General features: G+C 46.2%; 1 protein-coding gene across 3 annotated transcripts in view; it reads right to left on the bottom strand.

Annotated features, from left to right (window-relative positions):
• The window catches only part of ITGA9 (integrin subunit alpha 9), a 369,289-nt gene that overhangs the window by 76,550 nt on the left and 277,683 nt on the right, over positions 1–15,056 (bottom strand). For all 3 annotated transcript variants that reach the window (XM_034956118.2, XM_034956120.2, XM_034956121.3), the window contains exons 19-21: positions 9,775–9,861; positions 5,579–5,658; positions 749–838 (exon numbers count right to left, since the gene is read on the bottom strand). In XM_034956118.2, the coding sequence (XP_034812009.1) occupies positions 749–838; positions 5,579–5,658; positions 9,775–9,861 (257 nt within the window). The remainder of the gene's footprint in view (positions 1–748; positions 839–5,578; positions 5,659–9,774; positions 9,862–15,056) is intronic.

Here is a 15,056-nt window from a genome sequence, read left to right as displayed (position 1 = left end):
ATCAAAGAGGTATGCACTCTGTTTTCTGAAGCTGGAAAGAAATGGAGTTCTCATTTTTCCAGGCTGGGGCTTTGGTTGAAAACTGACACAAGTTGTTTCAGGTCTCCACAGACTGCAGCCCAGGGTCCTGCTTTCCAACAATGCCAGCGGCACTGAATGACCGTGGACTTGACCCAGACAGACAGTGTGGCCGATGGGATGGTTCCCTGCCCATTCCAGACCATTACAGACATCAGGAAAAGCCACCTCTGGCTCTGCAGAGGGAGTTAACAGAAACAAGCAAAGCCAGCACTGCCTGTGGAGCTAATCAGAAAGTGGTCCTCCTGTGAGCCAGGACTGGAGACACATCTGGTGATAATCTCTGGCCCAGCAACTTCCAGCTGAGATTTTAATCCCAGGAGCCATGCTGCTTGTTACCATACAGCATTCTGGAGGGACTAGGGGCGGATGAGAATATATGCATATAAAGGTATATGGAATGTTCAAAGAAATTATGGGGCTTAAACTTGTCATCAAACTTCTCGGATTATTTACCAGGTGGGTGGGTAGGTGGGACAGAGGAGAAAACAAGGAGGGAGGAGTGTATGAGTTACTGCAGCTAAAGCTTCATCCTGCTTTTCAAGGCTGGGAGGAAGTGGAGGTGGCACAGCCCTTGGCTCCTGGCTGGCTACACATGCAAATATGAGAAGCACAGTGTTCCACTGGAGGGCACTCCTGTGTTGTGGCAACCCAGGACCAGGCTACTCACCCGGTGATGGACGTGTCCACCTCGTGCATCAGCGGCACCATCAGCACGAGGGTGTTGTCATGCAGGGATTCAGAGCGCTCCGTGTTGCCACTGTGCAGAGAGAGGAGAATGAATGAACGCTGGCCAACACTAGCTGTCCAGCAGTGAGCTTTCTCTGTTCCACTTTAGAGTTGAATCTCTACATTCTCCAAGGGCAGATGGCACCTCATTGCCCTCAGTCTGTTTTTGGTCCCTGTACATATCTATCAAGGGCACTCTATTGTCTTGGTTGTGTTCCACACAAAGATTTGAGTGTAAGTAGTTTATTCGAGAGGTGGCCCCAGGAAACGCCAGTAGGAGTGGAGAGTGGAGAAGGGAGAGAGCAAAGGAAAGGGGACAATAAAGGCATGCCATACAGGAGGGTCGTGCTGTCGGCAGCCAGGGCCCAGTCTCGCGGGGACTCTGTGAGGCAGAGTCAGTCTTCCTAGCTGAGGGCATGGGAGCCAGGCCTTTATCCACTGACTCCTGAGAGCTGCTGCTGCTGCTGCTGGGGGTGAGGGTGGGATGGAATGAACCCCCTGGCACCTGCCTGTCAGGCAAGTGAGTGGGCTCTGGCCAGAGAAAGCCTCAGCAGGGTGGCTGGTGCTGGGAGCCGGAATCTGCCCAGTTTGTGGATAGATTGGGAAGGGTGAGGGCTGAGGGGTTATGGGCAGGGCACCTACTGTGTGTGCTACTTGTGTAAGTGCCTGTTCCACGAACAATGGACCAATGAAGTTAGGGTATTGCAGCCAGGAAGGAGTTGCTAGACTTCAGCAGCTATGTCTCACCTGAAAGGACCACCCATCATCCATGGACAGCCAAGCCCAGGAAAGAGGCCCTGACCAAACCTACCACTATAAACATCATGGAAGCTCTCGCTATAGACCCTGGCTATAGCAAGTCTATGGGGGTAGATCAGGCATCGATATTTTTGAAAGCTCCCAAGGTGATTCTAAAATACATCCACATAAGGCCTCCAGGTGAGAAAGCACAGAACGGGGATTCTTGTGAGATCATTCTGGAAAGGTGAACATGAGAGAAATGATGCTGTTAAGTGGCTACTATGTGCCAGGCACTATGCCGGGCATTTCTCAGCATGGCCTCACTGAGACCTCAGAGCAACCCCAGAGGGAGATGTAGCACCCACCTTTGACAAGTAAGGAGCAAGTCAGATAAATCAGGTAACTGCCCAAGGCCCCCCTGCAAACCAGAGCTGAGATTCCAACCAGCTCAGTCAGACTTCAAACTAGGGCTCTCTCAGCTGTGACTCCTGCTCCTGATGCCAGATTTGGGAGCGAGAAGGAAGAGGAGCAAAAGAAGAAGGGAGGAGAAGGAACAGGAGGTAGAGAGAGAAGACCTAGTTTCCCTTTATTACTTTATTAAATTTCTAATAGGAATTGTGATCATTATTCCTTGGGAAAATGCTCTTGGGTACATGTTCTTGAACCTACATTCACAGTTGGTTCCCAAGTTCACCCTGCATGGGCGGAAGAAAAGAGTCCCCTAGACCTGCTGAGGCTGGGCTCAGCTCATCCTGACTGTTCCCCACCACGCCGTTCCCTGAACATCTGCTGAGTCCCTGTCTGCTCTGTGCCCTCTCTCTGCCCCCTCCAAGCCCTGCCCCACTGCCTTCCTCTCTCAACCAGCAAGTGCTGAATGGCAACAGCACTTAAATAGCTCTCACATCCCCTCTCCTTCTCCCTCCTATTGTTCTGAAACAATGGTGCTGTGTGACGCTGACCCCATAGGGCCACAGTCTCTGCCCTGGCTCCTCATCTGTCTTCCTACATGGGGTGACATCAGTCCCTCAGGGGCATCCACAGTTTGCAAAAGCAGCAGGATCAGGTGCCCACACAGCCTGACTTCCTTGTCCTTCCTTTCCCAAGGGGCGACAAAAGCCTTGGGATCACTGCTGTGGGCAGGCCAAAGGCGACTCCCCTGTGGATGGGTTGACACCACCCTGGCCCACTCCCACCCCCACCCCAGCATCCTGCCAGGTCTTGCCCTGCCATTTGTTTGGCCGGCTTAGGCCCAACCGTCTCATCTGTCATCGTGTGACTGCTCCAGAATGAGCTAAGTTGAAAAGTTGAGATAAAGACGTCAAACATCAAAAGGCTTCCCGTCATTCCAAAAGCTAATGAGCTGGGATACTTTCCAGTGGTCTGCAAAAGCCAGGCTGGTGGCTGCTGAGAGGAGAGGTTCAAGAAACTGCTCAGTCTCAATGTTATGTCCCCCTAAATCTACAAGTAGGCAAAGAGACCTTCAAAGGGTGGTGATGGAAGAAAGGAACAATTGAGATTTTAACTGTAGTTTTCAAGATAAGGAGCTTTAAGGATCTTTCCGTCATAGCAGGGAGTCAAGCGCTGTGTGTGGGTGCCCTCTGGGGCAGTCAGACCATATCTTCACCAATGCCTGAAAAGAAATGAGCGTCTGAAATATTCTGGTGTGTGCTTAGAAGATAATATGGTCATCTTAACATTTGTGATTTAAGAAACTAGAAATTTTTATATTATTGAAGCTACAGATCCTAGGGCTTCCTGAAGCTATGCAGCACTGTTAATGTACATAGGGGGTGTTCTTGAATTTAGTAGGTTACTGTCATTTTCTCATGTGCCCAGCATTTAGCACTGCAACTGGTAAATATAAGGTGCACAATAAATATTTGCTGAGTGAAAATGTGCCCAGCACAGAGTAAGGGATTATAAATAGTGGTTCTTAGCCTTGGCTGCTCATTAGAATCATCTGGTGAGCCCTTCTGAAAACTCCATTGCCCAGGTCTCACCCCAGGCAGAGGCAGGGTCAGGGTCTCTGGGGATAGATCAGGCATCGATATTTTTGAAAGCTCCCCAGGCGATTCTAATATGCATCCAAAACCAGAGCACTGCTGCTGTGTGGACATGTTATTCTAACAAATGAACCTTTCACAATTGCAATACTGGTTCCCTGCCCTCTCTGACTGTTATGATTAGCCCTGAATTAGGTGGAGGCAGGAAGTGTCTTCTATTTTGACAAGGGAAATCTCTTCCATGTCACATTCCTTCCCAGGCATACAGGCTGCCTCAGGTGTGGAAGGACCAAGAGAGCACATTGATGGGTCTGCCCAACAATGGCGAGTGTTCTGTGGATCCAAGAAATGGCAAGAGAATGAGAATTTTCAGGTTTGAATGGGCATCTGCCGCCCCTTATCAAATTCATCAACCTCATGCTCTGGGGCCAAGCTGTTGCACTGTGCCACTCCCCTTTTCAAAAACTTTCAGTGGCTCCTCAGTGCCATCAGGATATAGTTCAGATTTTCTAGGTGACCTTTGTCCCCCATGGTTTAGCGCCCAGGCTCCTCTTTCAGCCCCACTCCCACTGTGCTTGTGTGCTCCCCATCCTTCTTCTGAGAAGGTGCACGAATCCCCAGTACACTCTCGTGCCCACCACCTACACAGGTGTAACAGGGCTTCTTACCCCGTGGACAGCCTCACTGCCGTGCCCATGTTGCTTCAGCCTGAAAACAGACTCCTCTGTTTAAATGCTACCTCCCCACTGAAGCCCTTCTGGATTTTGTGCAATGGGAATGAAGTCTACCCTATCTATGCTTTGCATAGGTTTCTGTTAGATCACAGTCATGTTTTATGTGAATGTAAATTATGTGATCTTGAAAATAGTGTCAACAGAAAATAACCAAGTCTTGTGGACCAGTAAAAAGAAGCGGCTAAAAAGACATTATTGGGATAACTGGCATAATCAGAACATAAACTGCAGATTAGCTAATAGCATAGTGTCAATGTTCAATTTCCTGAATGTGATAACTATACTACAGTTTCTTAAGAGAACAGCCTCATTCTTGGGAATGCACACTGAAGTATTTATGAATCAAGAGGCATGATTTCTGCAACTTTCACATGGTTAACAAAAAAAATTATATAGAAAGAGGATGATAAAATAGATGAGGCAAATGTTAACACTGGGTGAATCTGGGTAAAGGGTATATAGGAGTTCCTTGCACTATTCTTGTAAGACTTCTGTTAAGTTTAAGATCATTTCCAAGTGAAAATGAAAAGGTTGCCTTGGGTGTCCAACCACCACCCCAATCAAAGCTTGTGTCTCCCCGTTCACCCACCTGAACGCCCCTCCCTCCACTGGAGCTGCCAGCCAAGTGCTACCTAGATGCTGCTTCAAGGCATGCTGGATCTGCCCTGGAGAAGGCATCTTGTAATTCCCCAGAAGCCCCCACAGGCACTCGTGGCTATCCTGGAGAGGGGCGGGCACATGCTACTGAGGGGAGAAGCTGCCACCCCACGATCCCCTTTCCTATCCATCCACTTGGCTTCCAAATTAAGCCCTCTCTTGAGTAGCATCTCTTGGGGCCTCTGCCAACAGGCTCAGCCAGGTCCTCAGGCTGCAGGTGACCTGCCCACTCCATCAAGGGATACAGCACCATGTCCAAAAGCAGCAGTGGGCCCAGCCTGACAATTTGCAGAGGACATCTGTCTGATCTGGGAAATACACAGCCAAGTGGGAACTGACCTTGGACTAGAGCCTCACCCCCCTGGGCCTGTCTCTCCTCAGCTGTAGAATCATCACCTCTGAGTGGCTGATGCTCAGTTCCTCTCAGTTCAATCTGCAGTGGCGGCTATGCAAGCAGCACTAGGCAACCACCATCCCCAAGAGATCTAATTCCACTTAGCGGCTCAAGGCTTTATCACTGAGTAACCATTTCTTCCTCCTCAGCATCCTGGGATTCATCAAAGCTTAACCAGGACACATCCTTTCCTGGTCCCATAAATCTCTCATCTTTGAAAAAAGTGTTTAAACCCCCCTTACCTCTGAGCAGTAACAATGAAGCTGAGAACTTCCTCTTCCCCAGACAGGTGGCTTGTATCAAAGATCACGCTGAATTCATACTAGTGAAAAAGGAAGTGGTATTTGGCATCAGCAGGCATTCCAAACTTAAACTGTTCTCTTCCATCTTCTGCAGTTTATGACCTCTGGAAGCTCATTTGCATAATAAGCTTTATGTTTTATGTATAGCTTTCTGACTGTCAGGCCAAAGGCACAGCTTTAACAGCAAAACCAAGCCTGACACATACTCTGGCCAGAGACCTGCTGCTCCTGTTCAGCCACCGAGGCTCTCCTTAGGAAGTGATGCGTTTACACTCTTTAACTGGGACTTTCTAAGTTTCACTCACATACCATCTTTTCAGTTTCTGCCACATCTGCAAATTACATCACCTGGGATATTTGTTCATATTTTTGTTGCCTTACTCTTTTAGTTTAAAGATTGTTTTAAAAGAACAATTTATATCACTGTCATAGACGGGAATCCAGGATCACTTGCCAAAAAGAGAAGGTAGTTGTAAAAATGAACACAATGAAAACAGAGCAATGCTGAACTCTGTTGCCTTTGGAAGCCTCTGAGCCTAAGGTCTACTCCATCTTTGTTGAAAAGGGAGATTTGCTGGTGATAGAGAAGTGTTAAAGATGTGCTAGCAGGATTGGAGACGTTCTCCTGAGTGTGGCTAGGATTGGAAGACTGTTGAAAAGTCTTATGCGCTGAATGTTTGTGTCCCCCCGCCACTTCTCAAATTAATATGTGGAAGGCCTAACCCCCCTATGTGATGGTATGTGGAGATGGGGGTCTTTGGAAGGTACTTAGGTTTAGATGAGGTCATGAGGGTGAGGCCTTCATGATGGAATTAGTGCACTCAGAAGAAGAGAAGACAAAGAGATCTCTCTCTCTCCATGCACACACACCAAGGGAAAGCCAGATGGGCACACATAGAGAAGGTTCTGTTTATGAACCAGGAAGAGAACTCTCGCCAGGAACTGAATCTGCCGGGACCTTGACCTTGAACTTCTCAGCCTTAAGAACTGTGAGAAATACATGTCTGTTGTTTAAACCACCCAGCCCAGGGTAATTTGTTATAGATGACTGAACTGACTAAGGCGAAAAGGGTCACTGTTAGGGTCAATGTTGTTCAGTGCTGCGTCCACGTATCACCCACGATAATTTCATGAACCATCTAAAATTATCTAGTGTACCACTTAGTGGTGAACATCCTGTGAGTAGGGGGCACTGCCCTAAGTAAATGGTGTTCACCACATACGTGTCAGGCATGTGTGAGAATGTGGGAGGAACCCTTGGGTAGGGGTCACAGGACCAGGTTCCACCGCAAACTGTGTGATCTTGGCTAAGATACTGTCTTTGCATTTCAATAAAAAGAGGAGGTTGGACAAAACGGTTCTTAAATTTCATCAAATTCTGAGAGCCTATAACTTATACAATGTCTAAACCTTTGGGTTCCATTATGGTGAATTCTAGGCAATGGTCTAATATTTGCAACATTGAATTCTACTGAATGTTTCCTGAAAGCAACGGACATTGGTCCATTACAATGGACCATCATCTACAGTGAACATGGACATCTCTTTCTAGACAGAAATTTCTGTTGCTGTGGGACTGGTCAGCTTACAGTGGGGTGGGGGGCAGGCATGGAGACAGGGCGGGAAGAGGACAAGAAGGAAGAGAGAGGCAGGGTCTTGACTGGTGTAGAGTCAGCACTGGGAGGAGATCTGAATTAAATTAAAAACATTAAAGAGCACAGTGAGATGACAAGCAAAAGAATTGGGTGAGAAGCCAAAATCAGGGATGGAGGCCTGGAAGAACAGAATGTCAGAAACTGGGCAGGCTGTGAGAGAGAGAGAAATACATGGCCATCCAAGGTAAGCCAAAGTATAGCCATGAGGCTTAGCATGTGGCCTGGAGCCTGAGGACCCTCAGGGTTGGAAGGACATGGGAGTGCACGCTGGGCTGCGGATACAGGGAGCCTCGTCTCTGCTGGGTGACTTGTTGGGCTTTCTCCAGGGAATCACCCTCTGCTCCCATGCCCCCCAGTCCCCAGGTTTAGTCAGTCTTGCTTCAGGTCCCAGCATCTGTATGTGGGAGGAAAGTGGTAGCATTACCAGCTGGGAAAACAACCAACATTCCAATGTTCATACTTCTGTGGGCTCTATCTAATAAATGTTGGCTGGGCACGGTGGCTCACGCCTGTAATCCCAGCACTTTGGGAGACCTAGGCGGGCAGATCACTTGAGGTCAGGAGTTCAAGACCAGCCTGGCCAACACAGTGAAACCTGTCTCTACTAAAAATACAAAAAAAATTAGCTGGGCATGGTGGTGGGCACCTGTAATCCCAGCTACCAGGGAGGCTGAGGCAGGAGAAGCCCTTGAACCTGGGAGGCGGAGGTTGCAGTGAGCCAAGATTGCACCACTGCACTCCAGCCTGGGCGACAGAGAGAGACTCCCTCTCAAACAAACAAAAATTTGACAAAATTTAACACTCCACTAGAGAGAGAAAGACACATCTTAGGTCTGATATGTGATATAGGCTGGAGTTTAAAATGAAATGGAAACTGTTGCAAGTTTTCCAATTAAGCCTATTATCTGTTACTCAAAAGATTTTAATTAAATTTGTGTGCAGATGTGCCACATACATTACTATAGGCAATAGTGTCCATGGATTGTGGTCATCCTCCTTTATCTCCACCCTCACCCTACCTGGAGTCTAATGGGACTTGGCCTGTACTCTGCCATCCACATGTAATCCATTTTCCAAGGGCAGACACTTATTGAGGTTTCCCTCCTCCTGGGGTGAATGTGGACAGAATGAGGAAGAGAGGCAGAAAAAAATCCGAGGAGTCATGGGCCACTTGGCCGGTGGCCACTTGGCCACTGTGGTTTCGCCAAGATCACACAGTTTGTGGTAGAGCCTGGTCCTATAACCCCTACCCAGGGGCTCCTCCCACATTCCCACACGTGTCTGATATGTATATGGTGAACACCATTTGTTTGGGGCAGTGTTACCCAAATCACAGGATGTTCACACTGGGAGTGGTACACTAAGATTATTTTAGGTGGTTCATGAGATTATCTTGGGTGATATGTGAACACAGCACTGAACAACATTGACCCTAACAGTGAGAAAGTTATTACCTTTTTGCCCTAGTCAGTTTGGGATTCTATCACAAATTACCCTAGCTTGGGTGGTTTAAACATTTATTTCTCACAGTTCTGAAGGCTGGAAAGTCCAAGATCGAGGTGCATTCAATGGGGCTTATGGGTTCAAGTGATTTGCTAAGAAATGACCAAGTCTTCTCCCTCACCAGAATATTCTCACCATTGGTTTACAAATAGCTACTGGATACTGGGACCAAAGAGCCTTGGAGATTAAAATGATCTGAGTGTATGACCCAGGCAGGAGAAAAGGATGAAGCTTTCACTTTTTTTTTTTTTTTTTTTTTTTGTGAGACGGAGTCTCACTCTGTTCATGGCAGGGAAAATAGCTTCCATTTCCAAAGGCAGACTTGGTCTTTTAGATTCTAGTTTTGCCTCCAATCACCACATCTTTTTACCTATGTTTGTATCTCCTTATAATGATGGCACATACTACAATGTTCCATGAATGTCTGAAGATGCTGTAGTATACTATTTGAACTTAGAAAATCTGTCTCCATACCAATACCAAAGTGACTTAATTTCTTTACTCTTCTTAAAAATGAAGTGGGATACAGGTATTTATGTTTTGAGAATTTTGAGAGGTCTCTTCGGAAAACTGTGAGCACCCAAGGGAATGACAGGACTATAGGTGACAGACCACATCTTCTTCTGTGTTGTCTAGGGGACTCAAAGAGGCACAGAATGTCTCAGAAAAAAAATTATTTTAGGAAGGTCAACTAAATGGCACGTGCTAAAGTGCAGAGGCTGTGGTGTGTCCTTCACTTTCACATTTGGGGTACATCATGTGAATCGAAGAGAAAGACCATATGATGCAGCCTCTCCGGAGTATACCCCGGTGTACACAGCCAGGGACAGGAGCATGTCAGGGCTTCAGTGGCCGCCCCAGCTGCTATGGGAGGCAGGGGGTGGGAGGACTCCTCACCTCAGGGAGGCGGCGGAATCAGTGGCTGGTGGAAGGGCTGGGGGCCTGCTGCCGAGTAAGGGTCCCGTCTGTGTCCCTTACCTTTGACTTTGACCTCATGAAAGGAAATCCCACGCTGCATTTGAGGAAGTCCGATTCCAGCAGCTCACAGGAGATGCCCATCTCCTCCTGAAAGAAAAAGCACCAACAGATGGGCAGGCTGCACAAAAGGCAGGTGTGTGGGAGCAGGCTCCACGGGGCAATCGAGTCCTTCAGAGCAGTGCTCAGACAGTAGGCACCAGTGGGACGAGATGCCCTGACCAGGCCGTCTCCAGCCCCCTTCCAGCTGCCCACTTTTTCATGGGTTCCCTGGGAAGACAGGTAAGAGGACAAAACCACTCTTCATTCCTAACTAATGCTTTGGGTTCAAACCCTAGGGCAGTCCTGGTGAGGTGGGCTGGGCCATGGCTGAGCTGGAGACCTCCTAAAGTTTGGATGAAAAGGCAACCCTGTCATCTTCTTGGCCCCTTTCTCCTAAGCCCACACCTTAATCCTGCCTTTTCAGATCTTGGTGGTTCAGGAAAGACAAACTCTAAGAAAATCACACCAAGAAAAGAGAGGGTTTCTTCCTAAAGCCTGAAGCAGTGAGGGCTGGGCTGTCCACCAGCAAGTCTCCCCAGGGTGTGGGGAGGGTACAAGGGTGAGGAGAGGTTTCCAAGTGTAGCCAGCTTAGGCTGGACTCTGCACACAGCGACTTGAGAGAAACAGAAGAGAAAGACTGTAGGGAACTGCTGTCTTTCCACCTGGGCACATGGCTTCCAACCAAGGTCAAAGGAAAGCCAAGAGGCTCTTCACAAACCACAGGGCTTCTCAGAGTCACTGAAAGCAAATCAAGACTTCCAAGCGGAAACAGTATGTTTACAGATTTTGGAAGAGAAGGTACAGAGGTCCTCCAATTTCCAAGACTCACATCTCAGCTCAGACTAACATTTCAACGCATTTAGACAGGTGGATGAAAAATATTTTTATTTTGTGTCCAACTGGTAAAAACATGTGAGCATTTACCATAATATATCTACTTAAATTATCCAATTATACATATCTTATTATTCTAATATATTATGAACATTATCAAATGCACCAAAAATAAAGGTGATAAAAGGTAAATAATCTATGGGGCTAGAAATCAAGACAGTAATTATGGAATAAGTGGAAGGCAGTTCTGAGTGCAGGTTACACAGGTTTGATCATTTTGTGAAAGTTCATTGAGCTGGGAACTTAATAACTTGTATATTTTTGTTTGTTTGTTAAACATCAATACACCCTTACTTAGAAAATAGCAATGAAACAAAACCCCTAAAAGCCCAAATACAACTAAACAAAAGATAAGAGATATATAAATATAAAACTAAACTCTAATATATCTTTTCAGCATCCAGTCTCGGATATAACTGATCTCAATGATGATTAGTTTTCTAACATCTCTCTGTGCTCTTAGCCAGTGTTATTCACACAGAGACCCAGGATCGCCTGCGTTAGTATCACCTTGGGAGCCTCTTTAAGTTGAGGCAGGAGAATGGTGTGAACCTGGGAGGCGGAGCTTGCAGTGAGCAGAGATGGCGCCACTGCACTCCAGCCTGGGCGAGAGTGCGAGACTCCGTCTAAAAAATAAATAAATAAATAAAATGCAGATTCCTGGGCCACTCTAATTGTATTGCATGAGTCTTTTCTGAGTAGACACAGAGACTGCAGGGTCTGGGACGAGCATTTTTAATATATAAAATTATTGAGTGATAAAATTAGTGATTCTGCCGGATAATGATGCTGCTGCTATGAGCTTTCCTTCCCCTTCAGTCCATTTGGCTGGCTGCCAGAGGAAGCTTCTTAAAATAAGTCTGTCCCCACTGCAAACAGAATAAAGTCTCAAATCTTAATCCCAGCTTCCATTTTGGCCCATCCCGTTCTGTTGTGGTTCTTCCACCCCTGCCCCATGGCACGTATATGCTACTATTCTACACACACCCTGCCTGCTCTTATGTTCACACCTCTGTTTAAGTTGTCCTCACTGTCAAGGAGCACCTTTCCTCAGCCCTTCCCCCAAGGTTTTCTTCCTCTGTCTTGTCCCCAAACACTCATGGATGGCAAGCTCATGTATGTAACATGCAAATGGCACAGGATTCAGAACGCGCCCTGAGCATGCACTGGGTAGCTGAGTTGCCGTATCACACACCACATTTCAGCACTGAGAGAACATATCTGAGAGATGTTAATCGCTGTCCTCGTAGAGCTCAGAGTTCAGAAGAGGTGGGGACCTCCCAGCAGAGACATAGGTATTTACATAGCTGTGTGATGGCAAGTGTAAGGGCTGCTCTTAGAACCTAGAGAACAGGCATTGGCAATTTCAATAAGGAAAACCAGAGAATAATTTCTCAAATGCTGTCTCAAGAACTGCATGGCATTAATGATTCACCACAGATGGCCTTTCCCTACCATCTTCTTCCTCATATTCCTCCTGCCAGAAGCAACACCCACAATTGTCCCAAGTAGACACTACCCTAAATCCTGGCTAATCGGCCTGTGGACATCAGAGGCAGCAAGCCAAAGTCTTGGATGACTTTAGTTCTCTTGGTTTCCTGGGGACGGTCCTGGTTCATTTCTGTCATTCTGGTATAATTACTCTCAAGAGTGTCCCAGGATAAGCAAATATATATAAGTGTATGTGTGTGTCTATCTCACACATACACATATACATATATTACATGCTTACCTAACTCTGTTTCCAGTTTCTCTTGTAATGCCCAATACCTCACTGGGAATTCCTTTCAAACCAGGAGAGAAGCTTTAATTTTAAGTCAAAGGTCTGTTCTTGAAGTAAAGATTTATTGGCTGGGCGCTGTGGCTCACGCCTGTAATCCCAGCACTTTGGGAGGCCGAGGCAGGCGGATCACGAGGTCAAGAAATTGAGACCATCCTGGCCAACATGGTGAAACCCTGTTTCTACTACAAATATAAAAATTAGCTGGGTGTGGTGATGCATGCCTGTAGTCCCAGCTACTCAGGAGGCTGCGGCAGGAGAATCACTTGAACCTGGGAGGTGGAGGTTGCAGTGAGCCGAGATCGCACCACTGCACTCCAGCCTGGTGACAGAGCAAGACTCTGTCTCAAAAAAAAAAAAAAAAAAAGAAATCAAAAAGATTTATTGCCCCAAAGACTTCTTCAGTTTTCGCATGTGTGAAATAAATATCTTCAAAAATGTACTCTGGAACTCGAGGAAACCTCAGTTTAATTAGCTTTGACTTAAGACAACAGTACTTTTGATCATTCAAAAGCTGCTCAGCTACCTTATTTTTGTTAATTCCCAAATGCTAGAATGTAACATTTATATCAGCATTTATTTAACTATTTCTGGTGTCTCTTCCACCTTACTCAGTCAAACAAAAATTTCAAAATTCTGGTTGGATCTTGGTGAGGACAGGCCAAAAGAGTAAACCAAAGACATCATCTCTAGGAACAAGAGAGCTGAGCTTATGGTTCATGACTCATGTGCTCCGGGATGGTGTTACAGGAAGGGATGTCATGGATTACCCTTCTGCTGCCTGTCAGCACCAACATAGCTGTTTATACTGGCCATGTCAACTGCCCTGACCAAATGTTTTTAATTCTATACCCCTCTCTTCTACTACTGTGATTTCCAAGGAGGCCCAGAGGTGTATCAGAGCATGGGCTTTGGCAAGCAGTACCACTCCTTGTGTGGATGCTGGTGGTGCTCCACTCAGAACCCCTTACTAGATAAGTACAACAGCTTGAACGGAGTCGCTTTGCCTGGGAGGTTATGACACCTTCCCCAAAAGCATTCCGTAGCCTCTGACTGATGTGGGTACCCAAGGATGTCCCCTTTGCCTCAAGACAAGACCAACTCTGTTGTACAATTAATGTTCCAGAGCTCCCATAGGACTGGGTGAAGCAGACTCCAGCTGAGCCCACATGCCTGTTTGGTTTCTTCCCCTCCTCATTCTGCTCCCTTCGCTCCTCTTGCCCCAATAAATCCCCTTCATGAGAGTCCATCTCGGGTGCTGCTTCTGGTGAACCTGAACTCAGATAATACTCTTCCCTTATGAGGGTGCTGGCACCGAGAACCACTTGGAAAGTCCTAGGCATTTGCTCCCAGGTGGGGAGAGGCAACAAAAGGAGGATGAGGAGAAAGCTCACATGTTTATGATTCTTGTTTAAATCCATACTAAGGAAGAGAAAACAGTCCTGACTGCAGTTTATAAAGGTTGCAAGGCTTCCCCCATTAGGGGAGCCCTTCATTCAAGGCAACACCAGTACCCACTTTGTTCTCCTGGTTTCAGATCATGCCCAGGGCATAACCTTAAAAAGCAGAGTCATCATGGAGCCACATGTCTTCTTGGCAGCCAGGCAGGCACCCAAGAGTCACAGACATACCCACAAGGTAATTCTTTAAATAAAAATAAAATCCCATGTTTAAAATGGATTCAATTTAAAAAATCAATTCAATTAAAAATACAAATTTTGGGGAGATATGGCTAATCTAAGCTGTCTCCAGCTCTAGGCAACATGTCAGTGGAGAGCGCTCTGGTTGGGAGTTGCCTATGACTTCTGCCAGGCACTTGGTATCCACCAGGATGCATATGGGAGAGATTCCAGGGACCAGGCTTCTTCTGTGCTCTGATTGCTTCCAAGTTCCAATCATTGCCTACACTGGCTTTAACTTAGAGAACTTAACATTAGCATTTATCAAGGCTGATGGTTATGAGACTCTTAGCTGACTGGGAACACGGACCAGTGAGCAAACTGTCTATCTAATGTCCCTGATTGCTAGTGCAGACATCTGATTATCTGACTACAATACAATGCAAATCAAATACAGAGTGAAGCAGAAATCTTGCTCTAAAAGATGCAGACTTTCATGAAATCAATGAAAGTGATGTTGAAAAATGGATAAAACCACTGCAAAACCACTGATAAATCTGGATCTGGCAGAGTTAGATCAGTTAACTGTTGAAGGAGTCAAAATTCTCCTGGATACTACTTTAAGATGCTTCAGAAGACAAAGATTTAAATAAAAAAGATCAAGAGAAGCCCTTAGAAAAAAGTGACCATTGTTAAAATGATCCTTTTGTGATTGTACCGAAAACCAGACAAAATATGAAGCAAACGATGTTATCTTATGAAATAGTAGGGAAATTCACATTCAAAAGCTGCCTATCCAGCACTCAATTCCTTCTTTTGTTTCAGAAGTTAGGGCACTGTTATTTTAAAGACTCTAATAAAGCAAATAATCTTTTGCCTTGGGTCTAAGATATCTTTGACAATTATAATTACAATGTTTTGAGTGCCATTGAATAAATGCAGGATAAAAT

Source organism: Pan paniscus, chromosome 2 (assembly GCF_029289425.2).
Source record: "Pan paniscus chromosome 2, NHGRI_mPanPan1-v2.0_pri, whole genome shotgun sequence".
NCBI classification, from domain to species: domain Eukaryota; kingdom Metazoa; phylum Chordata; class Mammalia; order Primates; family Hominidae; genus Pan; species Pan paniscus.
Note: the sequence above shows the minus strand (reverse complement) of the source record. Positions and strands in the feature narration are given on the sequence as shown.